Source organism: Meriones unguiculatus, chromosome 19 (genome assembly GCF_030254825.1).
Source record: "Meriones unguiculatus strain TT.TT164.6M chromosome 19, Bangor_MerUng_6.1, whole genome shotgun sequence".
Taxonomy (NCBI): domain Eukaryota; kingdom Metazoa; phylum Chordata; class Mammalia; order Rodentia; family Muridae; genus Meriones; species Meriones unguiculatus.
The window spans coordinates 13744945-13759690 of record NC_083366.1 but is presented as its reverse complement, the minus strand read 5'-3'; the positions used below and the strand labels follow the sequence as shown (position 1 = coordinate 13759690).

Here is a 14746-nt window from a genome sequence, read left to right as displayed (position 1 = left end):
AGCATTTTGCCTCAAGAAGCCCCCAGAGGTGGCTTTGCTGAATGCTTGGCCCTCAGGCTTACACATACACCAGGCCACAGCTGTTTCAGGAATGAGGGAGGGGGTCCCAGCCTCCTCGGGGCACTCTCATTTAAGAATTCCCTATGGCAGCTGTCTGAGCAAAAAAGGACTGGAGACAGGACCATTTCCATGCTGTATGCCTGACCTCCATGGGCAAGTTCCAGCCACAGCTCCCCACACCACAAAGGAGCCTCTCTTTATCATTTGGTGTTTAGAAAAATGTGATGTGAACTGCCCATAGAAGTTATTTTTAAATGCTGAGCTCAGACCATCAAAGAAACGCCCCCGACCACCACCATTGCTGGCTTTGCATTACCTGGGATGGGAGGCGACATGGCTGCCACCCAGTACCCCAGCTGGGGGGCAATGTATGTCCACGTGAGCTGGCTGCCTTCCTGGTGCACCAGGCCCAGGCCACTCTTTAGCCACGTTCCTGTGGGGTGTGAAAAAGAACTTCAGCAGGATACACGGAAGACTCCTATTGCAGACATAAATGTTTATAAAAGCCACTTTAAATGCCATAGTCACAACTTGCTGGATAACCTAGATAGTCACATTATCACCTGCAGATTACATACAATTTCCTGTAAAAAGTCTTTGCAACTTCCCTTCAGGGAAAGGTGAACAGTTTTGGGTTTTCTTTGTTCTATCGACTGAGTTTGAACCATTTTTATCACCCTCCCCTCTTTCCAAACACAGAAAATCTCAGCAGAAGTCAAGGGAGTTCAGAAGAATCATTGAGCATGGATAGCAGGGGCTGGTGGAGGAGGGAAAGGGGAAGCCCAGAGTCATCTACAGTATCTACATTTAAACAAATAAACACGTTTCTTATCTAGTTACGGCTATGTTTCAGTTATTTAGAAAATGTTTACTTACTTATGTATGTTTACAGCATCAGAGATGCTTACTAACTACTTTGCCACTGAGCCAACCCCTCCCTTATATTTAAAAATACCGATTCATCAATGCTATCTTTGCCTATTCTGGGTAAGTCTGGTGTGTGCAATAATTTTATAACATTTCCGTTAAGGAAATCTGTGTACTAGCTCACCACAGTATATATGTCTTCTCCTCATTATCTATAAATCCCCCAACAACCCCATATCATTTGATTTCATTTTTTGGGGGTTGGTGGTGGAGGGGAGATTGAGGACTGGTGAATTTTCAAACTTTCCCAAGGCCTGGGTGCCGAGAGCATAGCACAAAGGGACCCAGGTCCGTCTGACTGCAACGCCGGGGTCTCTCCTGCTGTGCCGCGCAGCATTCCCACAGACCTTCCTAGAGACCGACGGCGCCGCTGCTTTCTAAAGCTTGCAGGGCAAGGCTCACTGATTGAGACAAACCAGCTCTAGGCCAATGGGCTGTTTCTTAGCCCAAATGGTAACAGTGCTCACCAGCAGGAACCTTTTCTGGGGTCCTGTGATGGCCACTGTGGGCAGAAGGCAAGAGGGAGGCAGCCAGATAAGCCCTCCCCAAGGTTGTACACACCCCTCCTGAACCAGCATGGGGATGAGCTGCACACACAGGGATCCTTCTGAACCCTCCCTACTCCCACCATCATGGCCGACCTGAAACTACCACATGAGTGATCTTGGGGTACTACAGGCCTCACTGGATCAAGTGTACCAAATAGTTGACCCCAAGTCTCAAATTTCAGGTTCACATACTGCTGAGGCAAAAGCAGATTTCTCAAACGGAAAAGCAAAACAAAACAAAACACCTGGGCTGCTTCTAGGCACAATTAGTTGCTATGGCAACACTCAAACACAGAGGGTGGAAAGGTGGCTGGTGATGCTTCCACCTCATACCCATCTCCTCTGCTCAGCAGCAGCACAAGGCGGGAAGGCCGGGGAAGCCAGGCCTAGCAAGAGCTCTGCATTCGTGACTTTCGAATGCAACAGGCTAGATCATGGCTGTAAGTGATTTTGGTTCAAGTTAAAGCAGAGTATAAGCTAAAAGGTTTCTAAAACAAGTGTGCGTCCACAGATGCCTAGTTTAGACTCATTTCCTAAATCATGCATCGTGTCAACTCAGAGATCACTTGAGCATCTGAGAGAACCAGTAGTTCCACGGGGCTTCTAAGGAAATAGAAACAGAGGATGCTGAGCACAGTAAAGGAAGGGTTTCTATGCTGGGCAAGAAAGTTTCTACGGAAGGAGAGAATGGATAGGTCTCAGCTGTTTCCATCCGCCCTCACCCTCTCCTCTGGCCATGACTCACACACCTCACCCACACCCACACATGTGCTTCTCCACCAGCCCTGCAGGCGGCATCTTTGGATTAGCCAGGATGCAGCCATGCATTTTTTTGGTTTGCAGTTCCCCCAGATTAGATGGGGGTGGATGCTAAATGGGACCCAGCAGACAAGAGCTGGAACCTGAGTCCTAACTCCTGATCATTCAACAACAAACTGCCAATTCTACCTCAGTTGCCTTAAATCAACTGAAAATCAACGGAAAGAGACTTGAAAAGTCCCTCCAAGTTATATTTGATGCAAGCCTCATGGGTAGAGGTGTCACCAACACTCCATACCCATAACCACTGCTGCGTCCCTGTTCTGGCCTGGAAGCTTCAGTCTGGCCGTGATAGTGCTGGAGCTGGTGGAACACGGAAAGGCTGCTAAAGGTGTTCTAAGTGCTTTGGCAGTATATCAAGGGAATAGTGTCACCTGGGGTGGTGGGGCAGGGCTTGTCAGTAAGGAGAACAGATGGGGAGGAAGACAGGGGAGAGAAGAGGACACTGGGGAATGGGAACAACATGGAGAAAAGTGAACCAAGAACCGGGCAGACAGGTTCAAGATGAGCAAGATGGGCCAAGGCTAGGAAGGAGCTTTGCATTTGTCTGGATAGACCTTAAAATAAATACCAAAAGCCAATCATGGTCTCATGACGTCTCCTTAGTTCCTTCCTAGCTAGTCCTCGTGGCTGACTGCTACTGTAGTTCTGACCTCATGTATCTTTCTTTTATCTAAACGATGCAGATCTGAGTCGGGAAGAATGTCCTGAACATATTCTTATGTCCCTCCCTGCTTGTTCTGCTTCTCCTCGGCCCTAGGAAAAGCTTTTACTGTAAGACACATGTTTTAAGTCTGACCTCCTCCAAAAGCTCCAAGAGTGCTGGCCTATGTATTTTATACCTGTTATCTTCCACTAAGTACCTAGAAATATCCACAAAGTAGGAACTTACTTCACACTGAGTGAAGAAGGCTAGAGGCAGAATAAAAAAAAAAAAAAAATCAGTATCTTTCTGAGAAAGGCTGGGTGTGGTTGACAGGAAAGCTATCCTACGAGGAGTGGGACTAAACTGGGATGCTCCCCTTCCAAGTGAAAGGGAGTGAAGCCAGCTGGGGAAGAGTCATTAACTTTGGCACACTTTCCATAAGATGCACGCACACAGAGTGACAAAAGTGTGACGCTGTTGTGGGTTTCGATCACGCTGTTACTGGCAAGAGCATTTCCCAGGATTTCTGTTTTTGTGGGAGGGAAGGCTACAGGAAACACAAGAATTAATGAGCTGTGCGCTGGAAACATGTGCTTCTCATTACCGAGACCCGGGTGCTGCGGCAGGGTGACGAGGCTTCCCACCTGGGCAGGAGGGGTCCCCACCTGTTCGCTGGTGCACAGAAGTGCTGTTGTGTTTAAGATGGGAACAGAGCTCGGATTCTTTACAGGCGAAACCACTGGCAAAGCAGGAAAACCTCCTTATAGTGCCCTTTCTTGAATAAGGTTATGAGACAGCCGGGTGCTATGAGCAGGGTGCTAGAAAGGCGCTTTCCTGTGCGCACATATGGACACCGGCCCTGTTCAGGCTTTCCTCTTTTATGAGTGGAAGAAAAAGATTCAGCTGTAAGAGACATATTTTCCCACCTGCCACTTGGGTGAGGCCACCTTTTGGATGGCTCTGGGTACTGCTGAACATGGCTTCTGTGAAAGGGCTGTCCTGGTGAACCAATCACAGAGCAGACCCCAATGTACAACATTGCCTGGCCTGTTTGGGCCCTCCTTATCTGGGCTGTCTTTCTATCTTTCCCTACCCGGCTCCTTCTCCACCGCTTCCCATGGCTTTTCTTTAGGGCTTGCACTCATCCTGTGTACTCTTCATAGGCAGGCAGTTGAGACCACTGCTGGGACACACAGAGATGGAGACTGTCATGTGTTGACTGGCAGGACCTACACTTTCTAGTGCGCTGCCAGCCACAGTGGCTTTAATGTGCAAAGGCCGCACAGCGCAGCTGCATCAACCTGGTGGCTAAGTGGGTATCTCAGGAGTCAGCAGGGTGACATGTGCTTCTCTGCTCTGACATGAGCCTGTGGTTCAGACGGTTTGAGAGTGAGGGTCATGTGATCCCTCTGCCAGCATTAAGGAAAGAGATGATGCAAGACTGGAATTTCTAGCTAATCAAGTTTCAAATAGCTTTAAAGCCATTTGGATTCTTTCTAATGGATTCCTGGGCAAAAATGAATATATACAACAGACAAAGGTATGTTTCTCATGGGAAGGGAAGCAAATTCCCCCTCCCACTGGGCTATGCTCCTGTGCCTGCCAACATTTGAGAAGGAAGTTTGACACAAATACCAAAATGTATATGCAATTCTGGTTCAGACACAATTTTTTTTTTCTGATAACTTGCGCTCACAGTTATGATCAAAGTTCAATGCCCCCAGGAACACAGACTTGAGGGTTCTGGAGGTGGCTGGTTGCTATTATGATAAACAGTTCTTTTTCAGCCCACATGTTCTTTCTCTTCCTTAGGCATTGTGTTCTTGTTACCAAGTTCTGCTCCTTTACCACTGCCAGTGCCCAACTTGCCACGGCCAGCACTCTGTTACAATCCCCTTATCAGTCTGCTGTGTGGAATGACATATTCAGGCAGTGAGAGGGGCACGGGGACAATCCAGTGGCACTCTGAATCCAAATTTGATAATATTTTTTGCCTGGTTTATCCTCAGAGTTAAATTACACACCATGGAAAGATGCAGAACTACTTTCAAGAATGGGTGATGTGTTGAAAGAGTGCCCTCATCTTTTGGAAGGGACTTTGTCACAGACTTATTTGGCACAGTTCATTGTATGCAAAGCACTGTGGGTTTTTCACATGGGAGCTGCGTTTAACTCTAATGATTATTACATGCAGTAACCAGCAGATAGAGCACCTCATGCTTATCTGTAAGATGGGATGGGGTCTCCGAGCACTCACTGACGTGCCACTTTCTGCGTGGTAACCATGCAACAACAACAACAAATCAACTGTTATTTGTAACTTATAAAGAAAAGCAAGTTCTAACATTGAACGAGTGCCCCCTGGAACACAGAAGTACTCTAAAACATGGAAAAGGGCTCGCTCAGATGCAACACCTTGAAAGAGCCCAGCTTCATCTTGCTCTTCCTGCTTGGCACATCCATTCTGCCTGGGTACCGCTCTTTAACAGGCACACCACTTCAGCTGGACACACGTTTGGTAATAAGCACAAATATCTGATATCATGAACATCATTGAGTTAGTGAAATTAAAAGCAGAGCCAAACGGCACTAGAACAGATTACACACTGAACTTGACTCTTTGTGTATTAGGCAACACACAAGAATACATGACTCTCCTCTCATGTTCAGACTTGCTATCATATTAGACTTCAAAGCACCGAGTGGATAAATACCCAGCAGTACACAGGGCCAGCTGATCTCACGTGTGATTTTCACCCTATAAGGAATCCTCCATGTGACTTCAGCCTGGCCACTGTCCAGTTTTGTGAACTGCAGACATGTCCCAGAAGCACAGAAGAGGGAGGGCATTCCTTTCTATCCCCAAGCCACTGAAGATTCTGAAGGCATCTGCTCCGTTTCCACGGTGCATGGCCTGGGCATTTTAACGTGCAGTTTGGTGCCTTAAACCTGCCTGCTAATATATTCTAATTGATATGTTCTTTTTGCACAAAGTTAGAACAAGTTACACAAGACCTATAAGCTGGAAGCCAGGAAGAATTCTACAACCACCCAGAAAACCCATATCAAAGCCATTCTGTCAATTAAAAGTATTTATTGTTTTCCATTTCTATGCCCACTTCTACATTTTGTCTGTGAAGAATTTTGAAACACTCATGATGAGCGTCACCTATGCCAACACAGGAGGAACTCTGACAAGAGAACTCCTCTGCTGTCCTGCCTCATTGCTGTTGTCCTTGGCCAATAGTCATGTCCTCTCTTGGGCTTTGGTGACTCTGGCTAAATAATCAACATGGGATAGGCATAGCTTGTTTGGAGCACAGTGGTCTTCAGAAAATATGAAGCAAGCTGCTCTTAGCCTTCTTTTCCCTCATCTTCCCACCATCATCATTACTATCACCTGCCACCATCACCAGGCCCATCCAGACCCCTCAATCTGTCTGATGTCTCCAGAAGCTGTAACATGCCTTTCAAGGTTTTAGTCTACATTACTTTAGGTTATTTTCTCTACTGTAATGCTCTCCCAACTGTATATACAGAAGAGTCTATGTTGAAGTCTAATTTCTTGCTTGTTTTAATAAAATAGCACAGGGTCACTTAGTTGGGCACCTGGTGCACTCCAGCACTATAACCTGAGGCAGGAGTAGGGTCAGCTCAAGATCAGCCTGGACCAACTGGAGAGTCCTCAGCTCAAAACAAACAAACAAACAAACAAACAAACAGACCAGAAAAGAATCCAGGAGCTCTTGAGCTCCGTTTATAATTTAGCAGCAGCACTCACCATTTCTTTCTTTCTTTTTTTAAATTTATTTTTAAGAATTGATTCACTTTAAAATCCGATCACAGCCCCCTCCCTTGTCTTCCCCCAGTCCCCTTTCCTTCCTCTTCCCCTCTCCCCTTCCCCTAGTCCTCAGAAAGAGGGAGTCCTCCTCTCCTACCAACTGACCCCAGTCTATCAAGACTCATCAGGACTGCCTCCATCCTCTTCCTCTGTGGCCTGGTAAGGCTGTCCCATTTCTTCAGTTACAATATTGAAAAAAGAAAGAGAAGCTTTAAATAGGTCAGTTACCTTCTCTGGAATTATATTTTCCATGTAATCAGTTAAGAGCAAACATCCTTTGTTAATTATGTAGCAAAATTTCTTGGGTAACTATTTATCTTATCATTTTTGTTGAAAAAATTCAGAGGAGCAGAAGTTGTATGGGGATGTTTGGATTCCTTACAGCTTTCCACAAGTATTCTTCGGGACTGGTCTCACCAAGAATAAAATGAAGGGTAATTCACAGCTGCCAAGGACCTTGTGTTTGAAGCAGGAAATGAGAGACAGTCTGAGTATTAGAAATCAAGACAGAAATAAGGGTCTAGTCACCCAATAATTCTCTTAAAAGTTTATGGTAGTATCTAAGGAAGAGATTAATTATTTTTAAAGGTTGTGTGTGTGTGTGCACTTGTGTGTTTTGTGCACATGCGTATCAAGGTGCACAGGTCAAGGTTAGCAGACGATGTTTGGGATTTGGTTCTTGTCTTCCACCTGGTTGAACCAGGGTCTCCCATCTCTGGTGCTGTGCATTCTACAGCGGGCTCGCTAGCCGGGGGAGCTTCTGGCAGATTCTCCTATCTCCACCCTTATCTTGTCTTAGAAATTCTGGAATCACGGATGTGTGATATCCAGTTTTTTTTTTTTTTTTTTTTTTTAATATGGATTTCGTAGATTGAATCCAGGTCATCACTTGTAGGGCAAGTGTTTTAACCTGGCTAAGCTGAATCCCGGAACCCCGAGACTTTTAAAGCTAAATCAAAACATTTATCTTATTTAACTTCTTTGTTTGTTTGTTTATTTATTCATTTGTGTGTGTGTTGAAGATCCAGCCAAGTGTCTTACAAATGCCCAGGATGGTCAGGGATTTGGATTATAGTTATATGTTTTAATAATTAATTGATTGATTGAATCTAAGCAACTGCTTCCCCTTTAAGGGTCTGAGGATTTAAGAACGAAGTTTTGGGGAAGGGAAACTTCGAGGATTTTGGAAGGCTAAGGGAAAGTTTCTGTCTTATGGGGCTAGCCAGAAGCACCCGATACATGGTAGTGCTGATAAAAACAATAAGAATTCTACACTTACAATAGGTGCGTAGAGATTTCAAGGATGTAGACCACTAAAGTATGAAATCAATTAGCCCCACCTGGAGGGAAATTTTGTTCATTACCCACTACATTCAGTTTTCATCTAGCAATTAGCAAATCCCACCATGATGGTCACAAAGGAGCAATAGGGTTAGTAGATGGCGTTGTGGTCCCCAGCATAAGAGAAATGGCTCAGAAGGACAGAATACACAGTAGGGAATGTGCACATACCTGTGGAGGTGTGGTGGGACGTTTTTCTCCGTAGCATGCTGAAGGTGTTGCTTAGACTGAGGTGTGTGTGTTTGTGTGTCTGTCTGTCTGTGTCTGTGGTTCAGCAGGTCTGGAGGGAAGCCCAAGGGGGCTGTTCCAACAAGCTGTTGGGTGATGTCAGGCCACTCACCTGTGGACTGCATTTCTAGTTGCAAAGCCTTAGATATGTGAACCTTTGCAGGGCTGAAGGACTTTCTAAAGAACCCTGATGTCATTTCCTGCAAAGTGGCCACTGCTGACAAACCTAACTAAGTATTTTTCTGATCTGTTCAGGAAGTAATTCGGCTCTTGGCAGACCACACCAGGGGCTGAAGGAGTCAAATGAGAGTCAAAGCATGTGGTGGTATGACAGAAAGGGGTCCTCAGCAACCTGGCTGCTGTGTGTGAGGTCAAACTGGTTCAAAATCAAGACCCTGGCATGCACCATTGTATCTCGGCCTGCTCTGCTCCCCAAACAATTGCAGAGAAGGCTCCTAGGTCTCCTTTCCACAGCTCTGACCAGCTCGCCCACCCCTGCGACAACACTGCTTAACTGTCGGCCTCATTTAAGAAGAGCATCATCCCAAGAGCACTCCCTGACTCGTTTTTCTAAGCCTGCAGTAGAGAAAGAGCTGGCATGAAGACGATCCTCAATAAATATATACCCTGAGCTGGAGATATGGTAAGAGCACTGGCTGCTCTTCAGAGAACCCAAGTTTGATCTCCAACGCCCACATGGTGGCTCACCACTGTCTGTGACTCCAGTCTCAGGGGATCCGAAACCCTCTCCTGGCCTCCATGGGCACTGTGGTGGACAGGCATACATGTAGGCAAAACATACACACAAAGAGAAAAAAAATTTAAAAATATGCTAGACAAATGAATTGTTCAATAAAAATTTTAAATCACATTTACTTACTTTAAATGATTTATTTCTCTTTATGCGTATATGTATGCATGTGTGTGAGGGTGTTCACGGAAGCTAGAAGAATCATATTTCCCAGAGATGGACTTATAATGGGTTGTGAGTCACCTAGGTTGGTACTGGAACCCAAACTCAGGTCCTCTGGAAGAACAGTAAGTGTTCTTAACCACTGAGCCATCTCTCCAGCACTTACATTTACTTTGTGTGTATACACATACCGGGAGCACTCATGTGGAAGTCATGACAACTTGCTGGAGTGGTTAAGAGCAACGGATACTCTTGCAGAGGACCCAGGTTCAGTTCCCAGCACCCACATTCCAGTTGCAAGCATCTGACAGCCTCTTCTGGCCTTCACCACCAACACCTACACATAAATGGTGCATGTATACACAAGCACACACACACACACACACACACACACACACATATACACAAACAGATAAATATCTGGTGAGCTGGTTACGTATCTTAGCTGGTATAGTGCTTGCTTCTCATTTACAAAGTCCTGGCTCAATCCTCAGCACTGCATAAATCACATGTTGTAATGTATACCTGAGAGAGCAGCTGGCAAGTGTGAGGCCAGTCTGGGGTACACGAGACCTTGTCTCAAACAACCACAACAACGCAACAAAAACAATTAGAAAATAACTTATAGTGCATTGATGTCCTAGTTATTTTTCACTTAGGCTTATAATAGTCTAAACATCAAATGTTTGCTAACACCCATGCCAAAGAGGCGCACAGTGAAGACCTGAAGGTTCCCTGGGGGTGGAAAGAGCCAGTAGAAGGATATGAAGTTGCCATACACAACCACCATCCCCACCAGTAATTAATGGCTGTTAACAAATACAGGTTTTCTCTGAGAAGGACTGACGTGCAAACTCTCCAACCACAAATGCAGGCAGTACTCGTCGTCAGGCTTGCCAAAAATGGTTTTCGTTCCATCCGAGCATGATAAATTCTGGTTCCGCACAAAGTGACTCTTTAAGAAAAACAACGCTCTAAGAATAGAGTTTTAAAACAAAAGTGCCCCAAACCACAGCTACCCGAGAACTAATTTTCTGAAAATTGTCATTCCAAGGAGGCCACCGACACACAAACCTTAACAATGCTTAGAAATGGATGGATATTACAAGGCTGTTTTTTGAGTTGCTAGGCAACACTGGAAAACAATTGTCCCTCTTCTTAGATCAGCCTCAGGGCAGCAGAAGTATATTACAAAATCCTATCATCCTTAGGGGCAGAACTTTGTAATGGGATGCTAACAGACCCAGAGCCATGAAAACACCCCCACCTCAGTTCCCCAAAGCAAAGCAGAGTGGACAGTCTGTGTCCCTTCCTGGGATCTTTGTCAACACAAGGTTTCCCCTGGACAATGCCCCAATGCCCCCTCAGCTCCACCAGCTCTCTTTGCAGACATTTTATCTCCCTCCCTCCTATAAATCTCATCACAACCCAACTTACTCTCAGGTTGATTTTCCTATGTGAGAAAATAGAGGTCCCTCCCTAGTATATGCATATCCCTAGGTTCAGAGACCCCAGCACTCCCCAAACCAGTGTATACCTGAAACCCCAGCACTTGGAGGCAGAGGCAGGAAGGTCAGAAATTCAAGGTCATCCTCCCTACACAGTGACTTTTTTTTTTTTCTTTCTCAGCTATAATATTCCCCAGGAAATGGCTTATTTGCCTTTCTTAGGGATATGCTGACATGATCTCGTAGGTAAACCAAGCTCTTCCTTTGAGGGGGATAGCAGTGCATATAGTTCTAGGGTTAATTCCACACATAGATCTATACTTGAATTGTTAGACAAATAAGCATCTCCATTTCTAACTTTCACCCATACAGTGGAGCACGGTGCATCTCTCTAAGTCAGTCAAACTGCAACGTATCACTCTGAGATTCTTCATCTGCACATATGGCTTAATATTTCTGCCATGATTCTTCTTCTTCGTGACCTAGATAACCCGTTGACAAAACTTGAGGCCAGAGAGGTATATAAATATTATCTAAACTTCATTTAAAAAAAAGTCTTAAGTTCATATCAAATTTGAGGGAAAGGGGCAGAGATTTCTTACCTCCCCCTGCCCCCACATGCCGGATCACCCCCACAATATTTCCTACAATACACCTGCTACACCGATGAACCTACACTGACAAAGAGATGACATGGATCTGCATTTTAAATAAACTCCTCCTTCAAAGACAAGCTGGCCATGACTTACCTAAAAGACCGGTGGGCCCAGCATAGCGTCAGCAGTCACGTCTCTTCGGAAGCAGAGACAAATCCACTACACAGGCCAGTTATCCCTGGCACCTGCCATGGAGGCACCGGACGTGATAAGAGGCCGGTTCAGTAGCCACCATTTCTACAGCAACCCACACATACCCTGCCTGCTGTGTATGGGAAGGCAGTTAAAACTGGATTTCACAACATAGCTCCAGTCTCAGGGTAGCTTTTTCTTTTGGCCATCTCACTGGAATAAGAGGATTCAATAGATCTGGTGACCCTTAAACAGCAGAGACACAAATCCAAAATCTAATACACTATTGATTTTCTGATTACTCAGGATCAGTCACTTTCAATTCAAACCATTGACCTGGTTTGCTTATTCATAAGTGACCATTCCCTAGGGCAACAAGTCACACAACCTCATACCCTGGAAAGCCATCTGCTGCCCTAGATGTATTCTAAAGAAAGACTGAATGTCCATAAAAGGAAGTGGACACAATAGGCCCTTACTGTCCAGAAAGCCCCAGCTAACACATATTTGCCATGACCGACTTTCTTCCCGCCAATTGCTCAAAAGATAAGACCTACATCCATCAGGTAGAGTCTCCTTTGGTGTGTAAAGCAAAAGGCATTCCAGCACAGCCCACAGAGCATGTTCTTCAAGCACGTTCTTAGCGGGTGCATGTGGGATTGTGCCAACTGATAGTGTAACACAGTCAATAATTCACGTATCCTGATTATCTTCTAGGCCATCCTCTGAAGAAGCAAGGGTGAAATACGAAGATGCTCATTTCCTCTTTTATAATTTATTTACTTTTATTTTATGAGCATTTACTGGTGTTTTGCCTGCATGTCTGTTTGTGTGAGCGTGTCGATCCCCTGGAACTGGAGTTACAGACAGTTGTGAGCTTAAGTAACCGGAAGCGAGGAAGCTGTAGCTGAGACAACACTCCAGTTACCTTCCGCAGAGAGAAAACGCTCCTGCATTGTAGTAAATGGAGAGAGCTTCCTCATCTGGGATATTTAGATCAGGAGTCACAAGATGGTTCTGTTGGATAGTAAATCCTTTTGGTTTGTGGGGACATGAGTTGGTGTGGCAGTGACAATACTCACTGGGTGTCACAGGAAGAAAACAGATAATTCATCAATAAACGGGCATGACCGTGTTCCAGTAGTGTGTGTGTGTGTGTGTGTGCACTTTATATGATTTTCACATGTTCTAAAATCTTTGATGTTAACTTGTCTCCATTTTAATTGAGCCTAATTTAGAGATAAAAGCTGTATACACTGAAGGTACATGAATTCATTTTAAAAAAATCTATTTTTATTTTATGTACATTGGTGTTTTGACTGCATGTACGTGTGTGTGAGGGTGGCAGATCCCCTGGAACAGGAGTTATAGACAGTTGTGAGCTGCCATGTGGGTGCTGGGAATTGAACCCGGATCCTCTGGAGGAGCAGCCGGTGCTCTTAACTGCTGAACCATCTCTCCAGCCCCTCCACCTAAAGTTTTGATGTGTGTATCAGAATAAACAGTACACCAGCACCTCACAGATGCCATTGTCTTATATGCTGGTTGTGAGCCTCGCCTTTAACAGCTGAGCCAACTCTCCAGCCTGACACTGCTTTCTTGATGGCAACACCTACCATGGACTCTCAGCCAATTTTAAGTACACAACATTGCCAACCACACTGACATTGATGTAGAGCTGACTTCTAGAACTTTCTCAGCGTCAATGAGGGAGCTTCGTGCTCGGTGGCCTCCTCCTCCTCCCTCTTCCCCCTTTGCCTCCATTTTCTCATTCTTTCTTCAATCTTTTAAAAACATAAAAATCAGGGTTAGCTTTCAGGCTCCAGCTGAGTGATCATGATCCAAGTAAAAACTTTTTAATGGATTCATAAGTTGCTATTTCTGGCTATTTAATAATTTGGACTTGGCAATTACTTTGATTCACCTCCAAAGTACATGATTTAAAGAATTAAATTATTCCAAGTGATTATTATGATCCAAAATAGTAACTATTGGTAAGGTCTTGAAATGTCCCGATGCGCTCTCTTCCCTCTGCTCTAAGGAGATAGTCTCTGGAAAATCTGTTTACCTGAGATATTTTAATAAGAAAATGATATCATTGATTAATTATGAAAGTGAAACATCTTACAAAATACGTAGGCTTCAGTCGAGTTAAGAAAATTATGGCTCCTTTCTCAATGCTTAAAATGTGTTACTCCAGCTCCTGTTCTCTGGTCATAGTACCAACTCCTCGACTCTGACCCTGTCCCCTCTCCCTTCTGGGTCCTCTTGTGATTACAAAGCATCCAGCTGAATAATCTAGGTTCATGTCACCACTTAAAAGATTCTTAATCACATCTCCAATATCCCTTTATCACGTAATATGACATCCATAGGGCTCCAGAAGCAGAACGTGGAGGTATGTGGAATGACATTATATAGCCTCTGACATACATAAAACTATTTAAGATTTCATTGCTAACTATATGCAGAATACAGCAATGGGAGCGATCATGCTGCATTAATATTCTTACATTGTCACAGCACATGTGATATACAACAAATCCTAGAAAAAGCTTCATCACCTTAGGAACACAGAGATTTATATCCCAATCTTATTCATCCATATTCAAATATATTCATTTAAATAAGGAGGCAGGAAGGAGGAAATGATAATAGTAAATTATAATTTTCAGGATGGGGTGGATGAAATCCAATGTAAATATTCTTCCTTACAACTTTCTTAATATTACACACACACACACACACACACACACACACACACACACACTCACACGAGGCAAAGTCTCCATCACCTTGTTTACAAATGTTATACGTAATATTCTTTTGCTTTTTTAAAAAAGAATCTATTTTTACTTTTAATTGTGTGTGTGTTTATGTGACTGTGTGTATTTGTGTGAAGCGTTTGTGGAGACCAAAAGAGGATGCTGAATCCCTTGAAGCTACAGTTACAGACAGTTGTGAGCCGCTCTACTGAGTGCTGGGAACTGAACTCAGGTCCTCTGCAGAGGAGCCACCTCTTCAGCCCCTATTCTGATTATTTAAAATGCTCCAAATATCCTTCTGAGATCTGTGAGGGCTTTAACTGGAAACCGTTCTTAATCACACAAAGACAGGGCACTTGGGGAGCAGGCAACGGCTAAGCAGGTGCATTGTCACCTCTCCACACACTGTTAGTACCACTGAG

General features: G+C 44.5%; 1 protein-coding gene across 6 annotated transcripts in view; it reads right to left on the bottom strand.

Annotated features, from left to right (window-relative positions):
- Positions 1-14746, bottom strand: part of Fam171a1 (family with sequence similarity 171 member A1) — a 112801-nt gene that overhangs the window by 7189 nt on the left and 90866 nt on the right. For all 6 annotated transcript variants that reach the window (XM_060372790.1, XM_021661029.2, XM_060372791.1 and 3 more), the window contains one exon: positions 377-493. In XM_060372790.1, coding sequence (XP_060228773.1) covers positions 377-493 — 117 coding nt within the window. The remainder of the gene's footprint in view (positions 1-376; positions 494-14746) is intronic.